The following is an 18,424-nucleotide window of genomic DNA, read 5'->3' as shown; positions in this document are numbered from 1 at the left end:
CACCAGGCCCATCTTGAAAGTATCTTTAAATACCAATTTAAAATATTTTCAAGCAATTAAAATATATACATAGTGACATGTTTGGATATAGACAGAATTTAGATATTTCTGAGGAAAAGCGTTCCAATCTGCTTGTGGTGAGAGAAGGAATGGGATGGAAAGGGGAAAGTAAATGGAGACAGTAAACTGAGATTTAGATGTAGGCTAGACCCTGCTGGGCACTATAGATACTAAATTCTGAGAAGCTGAGAAGATGGTCACTGTCCCTAGCAGTTTGCAGGAACAATTGTACAAAAATTGGGTTAGCTACTTCTTAACATTAATTTCAGTGGGTTTCAAAGGAATTAATTATAGTACTTGAAAGCAATATAGTAAAGCACAGGTAAAATGGATCCTATGTTAATGAAAACAATTATGCAATTCTACATAATTGGACTATTTCTATGTCCTGACCAATAACCTACATTAATGCTACTTTGATGATGTGAATATATTTAGTAGAAATTATGCTTAATAGACTATTTAAAAAGTTCCCAACAATATAGTACTTAGGACACTTAACCTCTCAATTTTCACATCAGCCACGGGAGGACCCTACACTATAGACAATCTCTAATATAAGCTCTACCTGTGAGAGTTCATGAGTATCTAATTTCTACAGAGTAGATGACCTAAGGAACAGGGATTACTCAATCCTAAACATCAGTTTGGGTGAAGAAAGGAGTAAGGTTCCAATCATCTTGGAGCACAGTGTAAGATGAATGCTCTCAAATCTAGTTCCACATTTGGAAAAGTGAAAATACACCAGGAAACTGTGGTGCCAGAAGTGAAGAAATAAGTTTTATATGAATTAGGCCAGGAAGAAAAGAGCAACAGTGTGAGGGTAAGGGACCAGGCAGTTTATCACACAATTACCTCCAGGTGAAAGCAGACTTTGTAATAGAAAAGAAAGGAAAAAAAAAAAGATGATTTAATAATCTAATGAGTTTTGCATCAAATTGCAAAAGAGAGAAGGTCACAGAGGTTGAATAAACGAGATAACACAGTAATCACAGAATAACTCATTCAAAAATCACTAAACAATATTTTATACTTTATCTCCTGTAACAGAAAAAGTCCCATATGCACTTACAAAACTTGGTTATAACTATCCTACTCTTAATTGAAGTCATTGGTGTTTTATACTAGAATTATGGAATACATAATAATTGTCCAAACTGCAGAGTACTTAATGATTTCTCATCTTAAAACTACCTTTGCATTTCTTTAAAAATAATTCATAAAAAATTCATTTCATGTGTGAATATTTCTCCATATTTTGCAAAAAAACATAATCTGAATCTAGGGGCCAAATGATACAGTTGCCAATATTCAATCAGTTCTACTAGGAGCTATAGTCAAATATCAGATAGGAAGAACAGATAAACTAAATGAAGCAATTATAGGCACTATTTTCTGGTTTTTTAAAAAAAAAATCTAAATATGTTTGAAGGAAAATAACTTGGGTACTTTTCATCTTTTCTGCTGCCTGTTAAGGGAGAAAAAGGCATCCAAGTAATTAAAAATAAACAAAACTTAGGTCCATTTGTTTAATTATATGTCCTTGAACAGGACTTTGAAATTACCCTGCTGATTTGTCCCAGTTTGCTGTCAGTCAGTCCAGTTTGTGTCTTTCACCCAAACAGAAATCTTAATATTACTCCTTTTACTCCAGAAGAGTGCTGGTTTGAATGAATAATGATGAGAACACTGTATTTCAAATAAAAGCTAACCAAAGTATGTAGCCAAAATGTCAGAGCTGATTGTCAGAATTAGTGCCAATAAATAATATTTTAGGCTTCTATTTCAAGTAAATTTAGAATGAAACATCAACTTTGAAGAACAGTCCATCTTAAATTCAGATACATTTTAATAAAGAATTTCAACTTTGATTTACGTATTATAGAAAAGCCATCATAATACAACTGAATTAATGCTTTAGGAACACTGAATGAACAGGCAGCCTATCTGGTCTCAGGCATGGCATGTACTTTCTAATGCACAACCCAACTTCTTGACTACCAGTACATTTAAATTGTCAATTCAATCTCCTGAAGTGCAAGTATGATTTTAATGGTCCACAAATTCATATTCTAAATTTTATTATAATTTATCCTTCTAATCAACAAGGTGGAGAAGGTAAACTTGAGATTTTGGGAAATGTCATTAGTTATCCAAAGATTCCATAGTTAGGAAATGAAAAAGCAATCAAAGCAAGATTTGAACATATAACACGACATTAAATCCAGTGTTTGTTTTTCTACTCTGTGTAACTCTGTTTAAGAAATAAAAGTATTATCTGAGAGTTCTGAAACACAAATTATCCTTTGATGTATTCTGAACTTAACTTGAAATCAATTAGCTTGGGAGCAAGACTGAAATCCCTGAGAATCTTCCTCCCCACTTAGAGTACTCAGTTTTTGATTCTTGGCTCCCTTGCAATGGATCAAGTTAATTAAAGAATTAAAGAATATGGGATGGCAAAATCAAATTATAATAATTTCATACCTGGAGTGCTTTTGCAGGATTAAGCATCTACTCTATATTTTTAAAAGAGGCTGAAACACTAGACTCTAAACAAAGATGCAAAGAGGTAAAAAGTGGACTAGCTTACTGCTATTTCACTTCTCAATACGACCAGAGATTTTGCTTACACCAAGTAACACTATCTCTTCTTTCACATTCTTCTGATTTCACATAGGTATTGACAATTGTCTCCTCTCATCAAAGAACACAGATCCTTAACCATGTAAGCAGGTCTTCTGTGAACTATTCAAAAGAGGCTTAAAGTCCCAGCAAGGTCCCTGTGGTATGGTTCTAACTGGAACCTGGCCCTAGTCAGGACTCTATTCCCATCTCAGAACCAAACTTTCCTTTTCCCTAGCTAATTATATTAGAGGAGTGTATGTAACTAAAATACACAAAATTCTGGAAATGTTTCCATACTTCTATTTCATTCTATAAGAGAATTTTTATTTCATTCATTACTGCAATATGAAACTAGTAGTCACACACAAGAAATGAAAATGTTTACCATTTTATTGTAACTTTAATGAGCTAAGATTCTGTCAAAGAACATGTTGTTTTAAAACTCTTTTGATGGGAAATACAAATCAAATAATTTAACAATGCCACTCTCTTCCCATTAGTTCCAGATTTTTATTTTTTTAAAAAAAAATACATATTAAGAAACAAGAATAAAGATGCACTCACTAAAAATTCAGTAATGTTATTTAGAATAATTCTGAAATGATAAAAATTCACAGAAAAACTAAAGCTCCTGACTCCTGGTATTAAAGAATTAACATATTCTGAATATAAGTAGCTCAAAAAATTTAAATAGTTCATATTTGAAGTAGGAAGTGACAATTTACCAATGGATCTGAAGGAAAAATTAGGAAATAATGACTAGAAAAGTTTCTTTTTTATGTCAAAACCAGACTCACTAGTATGAAGAATGGCTTTCTCCAGCTGAGGCAGGAAAAGGGATTACAGGAAAGCTTCTGTCTAGGATACCAAAATCATTTTGTGTTCAACACTGAACTGTTTCTCTCCTCCTTAAACAGCTCCTCTTTCTCTGTTTCATGGGTTAATAAAGGACATCAGCATTCACTCCATCACTCAAGCCCTCCCTTGACAATGATGTTGGACTTTTTGATCTTTTACTCTCTCATCTACCTAAGGATTAACGTGGTAGGTGTAATCTCCATAGCCTCCTAACTAGAGGAACTCTTCTCTCCAAGTCCATTTGTAGTTGCTTGGCACAGGCCTACACTGGCACATATCTGGAGTACCGAAAGGTCTTTTATATGGTCTCATGTACCAAAATACTGTCAGTGTAATGACCTGGTAACACAAGTCAGGCATCTCTCTGCCTAAATAATTTAGAAAATTCCTCTAGGACCTGCAGGGATCTTTCAAACATACATATTCCTCTCTTGCCATATCCCATGTTGTAACTTTTAAATTTCTTTCCAGTGGAATTACTCAATACTTCCCTATTTAACCAGATGATTTTATCACTCCATGGCTTTGATCTCTACCCTCACCAGCTACGGTTTCTCATAACATATTTATAACATTTTTTTAGAAAAAATGTTTCTATTTTAGAGTTCACTGAGCATAGTTATACACAGTGTCATTTTGTCCTCAAACTGGCCCAGCCAATATGGGAGCCATTGCTACTGTTCCCAATTAAAATTCAGAAGTTAATTTTGTAAAATCAAGTTTGGGTTTACAATAACAACTGTAATATTTTATCACAATCAGTGGTCTTTCTATTGCTATGCCAGTCCTTCAGATTCAAAGAACAATGAATATTGTCTCTGACTACACCACCTCATAAGTCTTCCTCTTATATGCTAGTATTATTTTTTCTCTGCTTTATCTGGACAGATATTACTAAAATATACAAGCTAAACAGCAGCAAACATAAAGAAAAACATTTTCCCAAAGGGTAGACTGAGGGTACTCCATCAGCTTCAATGACCTGCCAGCTCAGCCAGGCATCCACCCTGCTAATTTCAGACACCAAAGCCCTGATGGACCCAAGACTACAAAAGATCCTCTTCTGTGCTTCTAAGGTTGCTGTGTAGAAGCTTTTCTTCATCTTATTCTGATTTGTATAGATTAAAATGAACTCTTCGAAAGTTGAACTAGGACCACATCATGAAATTCAATCGACTGCAGGAAGCTCTTTTTCTTATCATCATTGTAGTATGCAGTTTGTACTTGGAGTGAAGAACACTTAAAAATATTGAAATACCAATGAGACATCAGTATCTCTTAGGAAAATTAATGAAAGAATTACCCATAATTTTTTATCCAAGGGTAAGCTACAGGTTGTTAATAGTAGTACAATATCGATAAAAAAAAATACTATACATTGAGCTAGCTGGGCACAGAAATTGTGCACCTCTAATCATAGCTACCCATGAGATTGAGGCAGGAGGATACCAAGTTCAAAGCCAGCCTGGGCAAAATAACAAGACCTCAACTTAAAATTCATCATATGAAATATTTAAAAATATGTATTGTAAAATATTAAAAGTCATGAAATATTCCAGTTACCCCTAATAGCATATAAATGGTTGTTCTCTCTGTGTATTTCTTCCTCTTTTCTATCTCACTTGAACTCCTAAGAGCACTATGCTAAAAGAGAAAGAAAAATGCAAAGACCTAGTCCTAAAGGCAGAGGATGCAACTTGCTTGCGGAATGTATCACAGACATCTCTACACTTGAACACAGGGCTCTGAATTATTCCTAGTGTTGTTGCTCAGTGATCTTGGCCAGTTGTAAGCATTTTCTTCCCCTCCAAAGAAGGCTGGAGACTGAGCCATCATTAAGTGGTGGATGGACCTGAAAGGAAAACTTTATTCCATAACCCAGGTTAAACTGCACTGCAGTGATGGATTTCTCTGAACAAAAGCAGTTATGGATACACCATTACTTACCCAAAAGAAATTTTTTTAAAAAAGAAAAAAAGTATAAAAATAAAATCAATACTTGTGAAATCACCACCCAGCCTAATAAATAAAATAGGCAAAAATGCTGAAGCCATGTATCTCGCCTTGATTGTTTAACTTTCCCTTTTTCTCTTTTCTCCTAATCAATCACTGACCAGAGTTTTTTTCATTTATCTTTTCTCTGTTTTACAGCTTTTTTATAAGAAGGCAATATTCAAATTCATCCTCTTGGTCTAGAATATAGCATCAGCTGGAGGCCAAATTGTTCATAGAATGTAGATACTCAGTACATAATGTATATTGATAGGAATGTCAATTCAACAGTTTATATATAATTACCTAATGTGTTTAAGAAGTATAGCTGAAATCTATATTTCACTTTTTAAAATAAAGAAATAAACAATCAAACACTATAAACCTGGCTCTCCACAGTTTCACTCCCAAAGAGCATTCTTTTCCCAATAATAATATTCTTAACTCTGGTCCCAGTCTTTGTCATTATAATTCAGCATGTTCCTCCTTGGTGGCCTAGAAGCTTCACTCATCTAAGGAGCTCAGCAGCCAAGAGCAAATTCTGTCTTCAGAATGTGGGCAATATTTTGAGAAAATAAAACTGTTTCTTCTCAGCAAGTTTGTGCATATGAGCATTCAGGGGCTGATTTTCCGGTTTATAGATTATCTAAAACCCTTTGCTCCTTTTTTCCTTGTTTTTGGCCATTTCACTGCTCATTAGCATTGCCACTGAAGAGTGGACAGGAAACATAAAAAGAAAGAATCAAAGTAGTTTTGCTATATATTAACTGTTTATCAACCACAACAACAACAACAAAAATCTTATGAAGAAAAATGTTAAGTATTGGCCAGTTACTTTTTGAATGTCAGTTTTCAATATTGGTCCTATGTACCACTTCAACATAATTAAAAGTAAGCATAAATATGTTTTCCAAATAATACTATGCCACTTTTAAAGGAACAGGACTCTCCTTGTGTTGCAGTATGATTTTCCCCTTTATTTGCTAGAGTATTAAAAAAAAGTACAGACTAGCAATATGAAAGAGTTATGTAATATTAACTTCAAAATGAGAGGGAAAAAGACATGTAATTAATCTGTACCCAAGAAACCATGCTCTGTGCAATGTCTGATATATGGTAGGTACTAAATTTAGAAAAAAAATCTCATTAGTTTAATTAATTACAAAGTAACTAGATTTAAGGCTTCCTTTTCTGTCACTTGATTTTGTGGCATAACTGCAGGTATCTATGGTGCAAAAAAAAAAAAAAGGAAATTCTTGTGGAAAATGGTGACTTTGATTGTACTGGCTTTGCAACCTAAAGCTACACTAAAGTGAATGATAAACTATTAGAAGCTTGAGTAGAGAGATTTCTGTTATAAATGCAGACTATCCATAAAGGACAAACTCCTCATCCAATTTATAAGGTTTTTCTGAAATACATGTCTATTTGATGGCACCTTCAGGCTATCATAAACATGGTTGTTACTGGGGGACCTCAGTCTTTAGTGGCATAGTAAACCTACCCTAGTCATCCTACCAAAAGTCTTGACTTGTTCCACCTTCAATTTCATAATATTAAAATATTTTCTCAAAGGGTCAATACACCTAAAAATTCTTAAATAATATTATTATTAAATAATAAGAAGAATTAGCATAAGAAATAGGTCTTATTTGACTATTTAGGTTAGATATAACAGGACTATGGAAAAATTTACTAAAACTCCCCAAAATGTCATATCAGTTTACTTGTGACCCTAACAATAAATATCCTGCAAGTGGAATGTGACTTTGTACATCATGATTTCTCAGCTGGAAAATAATAAATTACATAAAATTTCCTAAACTCACCATGACTACACCATCAGGGAAAAGAAGAGCAATCTCACTCAAGTCTGTGTGTGAGGCCTCACCCTCATTAATGAGGTATTAAAAATTTAAAAGCAATATTCTTAAGAAAAATATAATAGCTCTCACATAGACTGTTCCTACTTTGATCTATGCTAGAGCTATTGGTATATCTAAAAAGAAAACCCAAAGGTCTCTAGTTATTGCCATTCACAGAAACAGCAAAGAAGATCTAGACTCTGACTAGCAAGACAGCAATTGCTTCTACACCATTAACACAATTTTGTATGTTGTCAGATTGTGGAGATTATCAGCAGGATGAATCAGTCTTCTAGATTTTAATTAATCTCAAACTACATGCAACAGAACTGGCTCTCTTGCCTCACGTTAGCCTAAAATATTACCTGGTCTTTGACTTTAAGATAATATGGCATGTGATTCTGCAATCTGTGTATGGGGTGAAGGTGGGAGTTCATAACCCACTTGAATCAAAGTGTGGAATATGATATGTCAAGAAATTTGTAATGTTTTGAACAACCAACAATAAAAAATTAAAAAAAAAAGATAATATGGCAATCTAAAATGTGCTGGCCATGGGATATGACATTATAATGATGTTGAGATTAAGTATATTAAGCACCTCACCAAATTTAGGTGTTCATTTCCAACTAAGTTTGGATTTAAATCTGCATAGCAATTCCTTTAAATGATTACCTTTCGCCATCCCAGAAAGTTAGAGACTAGTAAATTCAAAATATCTTTCTTTAAAAAAGTTTTAGCTGTAGATGAATATAATACCTTTTATTATTTTATTTATTTTTTTAATGTGGTGCTGAAGATTGAACCCAGTGTTTCATTCTTGTGAGACAAGCACTCTACCACTGAGCTACAATCCCAGCCCTGAAAATATCTTTTGATGTTCTATATTTCATTAATTATTTTCATCAGCTTCAGTCATAACATACTTGGCTTTTTTCTTCTTTTAATTTTTCTCAGTCATTGCTGATTCCAAACCACAAGCCTCCCATATGTTCATCCTTCACATATTCCATATTTATACTCAATTAATAGATATAACCAAGCAAAAACAATCATTTAACATTCACATTACATTGTTTCCATAAAACATTTTCATACAAGAGATTGCAAAGGAAATGACAACACAGAAAAATATAATTTACCTACTACTGACATTCTTATTTTAATATATTCTTATTTGAGGCACAAAATCAATGTAACATACAGAACTTATGGGGATATTAATAGACCAATGAAGGAACTAAGATTCATTTTTAAAAGGATGAATTCTGAGGTCAGAAAATTTAGAACATTTCAGTTTCTCATTTTCACCTATGACTGAAAATCTGTCAGCTGATATAGCACAAACAGAATTGAAAGATCCATAAAAAGAAGTATTGAATTGTGTCCCTGAAAATTAACATAATATGAATTTCTTTCATCAGTTTAATTTATATGCTCTGATGATAAAAAAAAAATTGCCCTCAACAATGACTATATTCTTTCAAAAATTGTTTCTAAATGATGGTAAGTTAATCAAATGCATGACAGCATTTATTTAGAAGAAAACTACAATCAATTCAAATGTGCCTACTGTAAGCAAGAGGATTTTATGCTGTTTCAATACTATATCAGATAGAAATATTGTATATTCTTAAAATTAGAAATTAACAATAAGTAAAATATTTATTCTATTTGTATTGGTATATCAATACACCTTAACACATAATCCACTCATAATTTCAGGTAAGAAATTTTCATTAAAGTTGAGTTGTAATCTGGGAAACTATACAAAGGAAAACAGCAAGAAAAATTAGTAGAGTGTGTTTCAGAGAGCTCTTATAGACCCTCTCTCAAGCTAATTTCAGTAGATTTGGCCCAGTAACACTGGATCCAAGATTTAAAGAAAGAAAAATGAAGAAAGAAAAAAAACAAAGTTCAGCACTATTCAAACACTTGCTATCCAAACTCAAGGAATCAAGTAAGTTTGCAGATAAAGAGGTATCTTATTTTCACATCCTCTTACTGATAATTCTCTTATGATTGAAACTTTTTTTAAAAAAATTACCATATATAACAAAACTCCCACTTAAGAAGTAATGCTTCCCTTTCTGTTCACCACTACCACCACTCTCTTTCCTCCCATTTTGCCAAACTAACAGTATTCCTTATATCCCATTAAATCTTGGAATCCCCTCCAATCATTATTTTATCACTTCCAGCTTATGAAGAACACTGTTTTTCAGGACAGGTCAAACCCAGTAATAAAGGCTCAATTTTCATACATATACACTTTGAGTTGCTCACTTCCTCTATTCTAGAAATATCCTGATCCTCTTCCCCTCCCTGACCTCTGCATTTTGTAATGGTCATGTCTTGCAGCTCTTCTGTCCCTACATTTCTTCCTCTCCCAGCTTTACAATGATGAATTCCAAATGCAGAGTTAAAGTTCCAAATTCACCCCTAAATTATACTTCTACAATCAACTGTACACTTAATTCTCAAATTTAATCTTCTAACATAAATATAAAATTTAATAAGTACAATTTTGATCTCTACCTAAAACTTGTTCATTTCCTCATAGTCCCACTTTAACATTAAGGCCTTTCATCCCTTGCTTCAAGAAAAAAAACGCTTTGGAATCCTCTTTATTTCCTATGGATTTCTACTCCAAACAATCCATGAGAAAATCTATTTCTTCTCATTTTAAATTATATATAGTCTGACAACAGCTTTTCTGGTTGAGCTACCAACTAGAATTTGCTTTCAAAGTGTCTTTACTTTATCTAGTTCATCAAAATGGAAGTTAGCTTTCTAAAATACAAGCCAATTCATACTATGCACTTGATCTCAACCCATACAGACCTAAAAGATCCAGATACACCATGACCTGTAAGTCCCTACAGGATCTGCCCTAGTTGCCTCTCAGACCTCATTTCTACCTCCTGCTTTGTTCATTAAATTGTACTCAAATTACTCAAATTGCCTTTCAAATGTTCTCTAAACAAATTAAGCTGATTCCTTAGTGTCTCGTCTCATTGCCACTGCCCTTGCAATGCCCTCTCCCTAAAATCCCTCTTCATCAGATATCCTCAAGGCTCACTCCTTTTCTTTGAATCAAGTCTCTTCTTCAGTGATCATCTTCTCAGAGAGGCCTTCCCAGCTACCCTCTCCAAAACAGCATATTTGATCACACATCAATCCCTCCTTTTTCTTGGTAGGATTTATCACAACCCAATATTGTATCATACATTTTATGATTTTTCTCATGGTCTCCCTCCTGAGAATAATGGCTTGCTTTTACAACATTTTAATTCTAGGAACTAAAAGCAGTGCTAAATAAAGAGTAGTTTCACATTAAATATTGGCTGAAAGAGCTTTCTCCCAATTAGCACACATACTGCATGTTGGTAGTAATGCCTATATTACACTGTAGTTTTAGCAATATTAACTTCTAAAATAATTTTGATAATGAAGTAAATGATTTATTTAAGGTTACATAGACAAGTAAGGTATTTAGAGAAGTATTATTTTTATTTATTTATTTATTTATTTATTTGGAGTTATTTTGCTATGAAGAAAAAAAGATAAAAATTGATATTTCAATAAAATTGATTTTTACAAATACAAATATTTGTAAGTAAGGGATCTGATTGGGAAGTAATTTAAGTATTTTTAACACACATAGGGTGGCCTATAAGTGCTTAGCTTCTGATGTGCACTTTCCTTCTATCTACTTAGGAAGCTTTCCATCAACAACCTAGCCTTAGGTCCATGTTGATGTCTACTTGGTGAATAGTAACAGCAGAAAAATGTGGAACAGAAGTCCAACACAATAAGAACCCTACTTGATCATTTCTTTATAATCTGCAGGTTTGAGTGATCTCAAGCTTAGTTATATTCCTGGTATACTTCCAGTTTTTAATTTCTGCAGACTGGCATAGAAGGTACTGTTAGAACATAAGACTCATGCCCCGAGGCAGCCTTAATGAGCACTAGTTTGTGGTGTGTTATAAAAGTAACACTGTATGTAATGCCTTAGTATTAATGAATCACATTGACTACATGGTCAGGAGAAAAGGTTTACCTGGTAGTCCTCAATATAGAAATTTTTCTTCATTTTAGTTTATATGATTTGGGAGCTTTCATGAACATTAGTCTAAATCTTGTTTTAGGAGTGATAAAAATTAGACTAAAGAAATTAGATACATTTTCAATATTTTTCAGTCAGCTATTTATAACATTGGAATTTAGCCGCAAATTTTCTAGATTTGAACCCAGAACACATTCTTATAAAATTTTAATATTCTACCTGTTTTCACAATCACCTGAAATTTGTATCCATACCTCTCAGACTTCATTTCTACTTCCTGCTTTGCTCATTAAATCGTACTCAAATTACTGAAATTGGCTTTCAAATGTTCAAATTTTCTCTAAACAATGAAATGAAAATGATTGGAATACATAAAGTCCTTAATCAATCCTAGTAATACTTAGTATTTTTCTTTATCCTTTAGACATCTACCTGATTACTTAATTTTATTCCAAGTTTCTTATAACACATTTTCCATCTACTAATTATCAATTAATATTGAAATAGGATAGTCTAACATAAGACAAACTGTTCATTCCTTTAACCTAGTTTCACATTCTCTATATGATTTTGCTAATGTTGAAACTAAATTATCCAATTGAAAGGTGACTTAAATTACATCTTCCATTATTCTTATAATGGGACATGCCAGAAGGAAGGTTGTCCTTTAAAAAAATTAAAGAGAAATTACTAAGTGATAATAGACTCCAGCTTCATATGGTCAAATAAACCCTATGGTTGGGGTAATGGTGGTAGTAGTGGTGGTACGTCTGTGCAGTAAATTGATACAATATCTAAGAAATAATATTAAACAGGCAAATGTTATATGAAAGCATATATAATTGATCATTCACAAAACTTAATGTTTGGCATGTCTGGGTAAACCTTTTCTCCTGACCATGTAGGTGTTTTTTTCCAGTTCCATTTATGTATGTTTCAAGTCACAAATATCAACCAGTTTGGAACTCCATGCATTCCATAGGTAAACAGAACCACCCAGCTAAAAAATGCCTAATAAACTACTTTATTCACTAATTTCTGTTTAAACAACACTATTAGGCATACTTGAATCCTTCCTGGTGTCTTTATTTTCACAGAAAATAAGTATTAGTTTAATTATATGTTTCTGTTCTATTTTAAATCTGTGGAAAAATTACATCACTATTTGGAAATCTAATTTATCTAGAAAGTAATAGGTGTTAATGTGTTTTATAATAACATTCTTATAAGAATAAGAGGGAGAATATTATCCTTTCTCATTTGAAAATAAAAACTACCACCTGTATCTGACTATATTACAAACCTCATTAAATGGTATGTTTTTCTGAAAATTTAAAAACTATTTCATGTAGTTTTCAAGTATGAAAACAAAGGTACAGCTCAGAATGCAGTGACACCTAATGGCAAACCTATCTTTATAGGCCATAAATGTATTTTCTAATAAATATTGCATTTGTTGCTACTCACCTACATGCTATTATCTGAAATGTGATTATGATCCAATAGAAGTAAGAATGTCTTACTTCTTAAAAGTCATATATGAGGGTGGAGGGAAAAAGAAAAAACTTCTAGAATATATCAATTATGATTTTTAAATTACCATATCCCATTAAGATGAACTTGTAGTATGATGAAATGAGCCTTAGAGATCTGAATTGAATGAAATGCATCTTCTATTGCCCCTAAAAATTTCAACTGATTTCTGTTTGTGGGTAAATCAAAAGCTAATCACCTTGATTTTTATTTATATTTGAATTAAAATTTATAGGAGATATTTAGTGGATATTTAGTGAATTTCATCTGGAGTTGAAAGCAAAGGCCCCTAGTGAAATGGTTATGTCATACCATAGTTGATATTTTTGATCAATAATAACATTGTCTAACTTAATTATGCACACCTGAATTGTGCTTCCAGTAAATCTATTAATGATATAAAAATAAATAATAGAAAAGTATGTGTCTTAATACTTTCTGGTAGTTTCCAATATTTATCCAGAAGATAGCAATCAAACAACTACACCAAGTAACAAAAGAATTAAAAAGTCATTGAGTTATACAGTGCAAAGAGTCCCTGATGAATCCTGGGGTTATCATTAACCAGTGGAAATCATTTACAAACTGAAATGGAAAAAAATCATTGTAAGAGACACAGAATACTTTCTGGGAATATTTTTATATTCTGTGTTTGATAGAATAGTACTCAATTCAAAATTAAGGAAAACTGATGTTTTAAATTTACCATCGATTATCGTTTTGAACATGTTGACATATTTTACTCACCCAATTTTCTACTATAATTTGAGCATTCTCCTGATGAAAATATTATGTGAATTGTCTCAGGCTTCTCAAGTATTCTGTGAATTGTCTTAGACTTCTCATAATGTCAGAGTTGATGATTATTATCTCAGAGGATAAAGTATCATCTGCTTATGAGAAAATCATGAATAAATGCTTCTGTTCTACTCCCTGTTGATATAAGGTATTTTACCATGACTGATAACAACCAAACTATGTCAGTGATTTGTGTAATATATGAATAAGTACAGTACTTGAATGTTCCCTTGTAGAGATATATAACTGAGGATTGCTAATTTACAATCAGTTCTGTGAGCACAGGAACCAGATAAAGAAATGAGCATATATATTAAACTGTAAAAACATGAGATCCTCCATATTAGATATGAAGCAAAACACAAACTGCAGTTGACTGGAAATGCCACCTAATCCCTGCTTAATTAAAGCAGTACTCAAAACTCCTGTTGTATTTAGGGAGTAAAAAGTGTGGGACGACTGATGTCTGAAGAAAATAGCACTCAGCGTGGCTAATCTCAAAGACTTGGGAGCTTTCTAGCTACATAAATCAGAGCGACTTCTGAATAGCCTCATAAAACACCATATCATTGCCATTCCACTCACGACTTTTTGGTTCTTCCTACAGCATGCAGATCATTAGGAAACTTCTAAGCAATCAAGTAATGTGGGTCTGATGAAATTACTCAATCAATGCATAGACTCAAAGTAGAAGCATAATTCAAAATTGCATAGTTTATATGCAATTTAGACATAGTTTATATGTCTAAAGACCTTTCTTTTATCAGGGCAAAAAGATCACAATAGAGGCAATTCATTTCAAAAACACTATTTATATATGCATGAGTGCACATATATATTGAGCAAGTATATGCAACTATTAAATATCACTCAAATAAGATTTAACAGAAACTCAGAATAATTGCAATATTATGCATTTTGAGTGAAATAAACAATTTCATTTCACTCATTACAGTTTAACCATTATATTTCATCATTACAGTGAGCTCATGTGTTTAATATATGTCATTGACTTTATTAAACTACCTACATGAAGAAAAACCAAAGAGAAATAAGGTGAGAATTTTCATACCTAAAATCTGTTCCAACACCAAAAGGATTCAATATTTTAAGAACCTATTACAGCAGTGTCTTTTTATCTTGCCAGTTTGCCTGAACTACCTATCGCAGCTACTTTCTGCATGAACACATCACAGGAGGATGGGAAAGCCTTTCCTTTCTATATAACTCCTTATATCTCTATAATTGAAATTTCCCTACAGTTTCATCACTTTTATCCCTTTAGCCCTAAACTAATACATTTCCCCCATGATCATATTTCTCATTAAGTATTTAAATGAAAGCAATCACCTCCAAAGAAAATTCTCGTATCCTGTTTAACTAAGTAAAATGATCCAATGCATGTTAACTGGTGACTTACAATTTTAATATCAACACGCAGTTTTTAATTTTTCATATTTTTGCTGAGAGTGGGGGTGGAGGAAGGTGAGGCTTTTAACCTCCAAAACACAAGTTAACCATCTTTCAATATATTATAAAAGGTCTGAAACTTTTGAAACAATCTGTTAACTTCATTGCAATATTTGGGAGTCCATAAAAGAAACGAATTCTCTTGTCTAATGTACAGATTGCATTCAAGTCAAATTAATTGAAAAGTTAACTATTTCTTTTAGTGGGATGTGCACAGTTAATGCATACAACTAGATTTCTAAAGAAATCTGTAATTTGTAACCAGTTACTTTTTAATATTCTGATTATAAAGTAAGCCATGTCACAGTGATGAAGAATATACAAAGGAAAAAATACAACATATTTGCTATTTTTTAAAAAAATGCCCAAACTACATTGCAAAATAGTATACATTTAGTGAACGATAGCAAGAGCTGTAGGTGTTTGTAAATAATGTATTTATCATGTAGACCATGGAATAAGCAATAAAATAAGCATTTATCCAAAAGCTTCCCTTCTGAGAGATGAGAAGCATAAGTCAGAAACCCTTTATCAAAAATGAATATAAAAGGTATATGATTATATATCTTCATTCCTGCTCCAGTCATTTACAATCAGATATAAATATATTTCCTTTTCTTAAGAGAAGCTTGGTTCATTTCTGAACACTTATCAGAACATTACTGACCCCCTCAATGAGATAACAATTTCTCCCTGTAAAGTTCTGAACCCACAGGCACTGTTAGCCCCCAGACAAAACGGGATCCAGCAGGTAAGTTATCTAATGCTTAATTTACTTAAATGTACAAGAGCAAGGTTTTCTGAATCCTGACCTCATTACCCCTTGCACAGAGGGACATACAATCTCATTGCTATAAATGATAGAGAATGGCAGACATGTTTACAAAGATAGCCTCTGAGACCAAGAGAGGGAGCCCCCTGGAGCTGAGGGTCTGTCCGCTCTGGGCACGCATGCCAGGCACAAGCCCCTTGCTTGCGAGAGAGCACAACCTCCACCTGAAGCAGGTTCTCCTACCAGGCGTGTGTGTGTGTGTGTGTGTGTGTGTGTGTACACGCGAGCGAGCGCGCGTATGTGGTGTGCAGTGAGGGGCAGGGGGACAGAAAGGGAAGAAGCTGTGACCCATCTGTCGCCTGGATTTGAAGAATACTAAGCCGTGTGGGTAGATAAAAGTCCTGTGCCCAGAAAAATTCCCCAAGAGGGGCCTCTCTGCAGCCCAGCCAACGAACCTTGCTTGCCCCGGGAGGCGAATTTCCGAAAAGGAAATCGTCGCATTAACGCAGAAAAGGCTGCAAGAGCTAGTCTCCACTGAGCTTTCACGGATTAGCAAGTGAGAAGAGTTGGAGCCTGAAGCTGCGAGCGCTGTGCATGATAATGACGTGCAGCCCCCACCCGCCCCCGCCTGCCCGCCGCGGCGAGTCCTGGCCGGTCTGGTTGTCAATAGGTGGGGCCACGAGCATCTCTAGCCGGGCACGGCGGTCCTTCCCAGAGTCCGGGCACCCAGCCTTAGCCCAAGTGCCTTTGCTCCCCGCCTTGCGCAGCAACTCGGAGTTGACTGGGAGACGGGGTGAAGCGGGTATCTGTGAGGTAGCCCACGAGAGCGGCCTGAGCGCGTTTGCTTCCCGCGTTTCCCAAGCGCCCAGGGGCCAGTTTCGCCGCCGCGCCAGGCTGAGAGCGAGCGTGCAAGGCGGAGAGGCACTGGGCTCCCAGTGCTCAGCTACACTGCCGCCAGCCCCTCCTGCCACCGCCTCGGCGACTCAGCGCGAGGACCGGAAAGCCAAGAAAAGAGAGAGGCTGGGGGCGCGTCAGGCACCCCGTCACCATCGCACTACGCTGCGGCGAACTCAGCTCACGTTGCAAAACCACCTGTTCGAGCCGAAGGGAGCTCCCCTCACCCCTTACCCCAGTTCTTTTCGCCTCACAGGTGACACCTCCTTTGCTCCTCAAAGATAATTTTTTTTTTTAAATGGAGCAAATGTACATCCGGGGAAAATATGGAAGGTAGAGTCAATTAAACTTCCTTTCCCCACACGCTCAGAACCCCCTGCACTCCCCAGCACACACGCACGCCGAGGTCAATCCGAGACCCCCACGCATTCAGCCCACACTCCACAATTCACCACGAAAACAGTACCACAAGTCAAGGTTCGAGCATCCACATCCTTCCAGAAAACTGAACAAGTGTGAGGGGAGGGTAGCGGGAAAGGGAAATGGACTGAAGCCACCTCCAACAAGCCACTCAGAGGGCGGAGAGTGGGAAGCAAAGGGGAAACATCTGCGAACGGAAACAGTAAAAGTGTCCACTAACAGCACCAACCCTCTCTTACCGATGTGAATGATCGAATCCGCATTTGCCGAGTCCCAGGTTCGAGACCAACAGACGGACAAAACCAAGAGCAAGGGGAAAACTTCCATCTCCTCCTATGCCGATTTCTGTGAGGATGGATTGTCTTCCAATATATATATATATATTTCTTTAAAAAATAAAATAAAAACAGTCCAAAGAGTTTGAGGTCACGATCGAGTTTAGCGCAGGTTTTTCTTTTTTTTTTTCTAAATTCCTACTGCCAGAGAGAAGCCTTTTATCGTCGCTGAGGAAGGCAGAGGGAATGAGAGAAAGAGCCCAGCCTGAGGAAACCTCCTTCGCAAAGCCGTGTCACTTGGAGGGGAATTTTGGCATCGCCAGAGTTGTTTGCAGTTTGGCTTTTTAAAAATGTATCCAGCCTCGGCTGCTCTCGGGCAGGGGGAGAGGCTGGAGCTCAGACCATCCCCATCGCTGCGCAGGGGCCGCGGGTCTCCGGTCCCAGCTCCGCCGCAACTTCCAACACCGCCCCCCCCACGCCGATGTGCCCTCCCTGCCCCTCCCCACGCNNNNCGCGAGCAGCGGGGCCAGGCCGGCGGAGGGAAGCCGCCGCGGGCTGCAGGATGCTTTTGAAGCGGTTCGCCTGCGGGATGCAGGAAGCTAGGAGCGAGCCTGACAGCTTCAGCACCAACCCCACCACGTTGCCTAGAAATGGATCACCTAGGAGAAGGAGCGAGCCCGCGAGAGAGTGGTGCTGTCAGGCAGAGAGGGGGAAACCAAGAGAGGAAGAGCTTCTCTCTAATAACCACCTCCTCCCCCTATCTGCAATACAAGGGAGAAACAAAATA

The 18,424-nt window shown here is 35.6% G+C and overlaps 1 protein-coding gene across 3 annotated transcripts in view; it reads right to left on the bottom strand.

Annotated features, from left to right (window-relative positions):
- The window catches only part of Grid2 (glutamate ionotropic receptor delta type subunit 2), a 1,429,152-nt gene extending 1,411,040 nt beyond the window's left edge, over positions 1-18,112 (bottom strand). For 2 of the 3 annotated variants that reach the window (XM_048813623.1, XM_015484559.2), the window contains exon 1: positions 17,602-18,112. In XM_048813623.1, the coding sequence (XP_048669580.1) occupies positions 17,602-17,689 (88 nt within the window). In that variant the 5' untranslated portion in view covers positions 17,690-18,112. Of the gene's footprint in view, positions 1-16,503; positions 16,650-17,601 lie in introns of those variants that run through there. The other variant, XM_048813622.1, reaches the window with a different exon arrangement.
- Between the last annotated feature and the right edge of the window lie 312 nt (positions 18,113-18,424).

This window comes from Marmota marmota, unplaced genomic scaffold (assembly GCF_001458135.2).
Source record: "Marmota marmota marmota unplaced genomic scaffold, marMar, whole genome shotgun sequence".
Lineage (NCBI taxonomy): Eukaryota > Metazoa > Chordata > Mammalia > Rodentia > Sciuridae > Marmota > Marmota marmota.
Note: the sequence above shows the minus strand (reverse complement) of the source record. Positions and strands in the feature narration are given on the sequence as shown.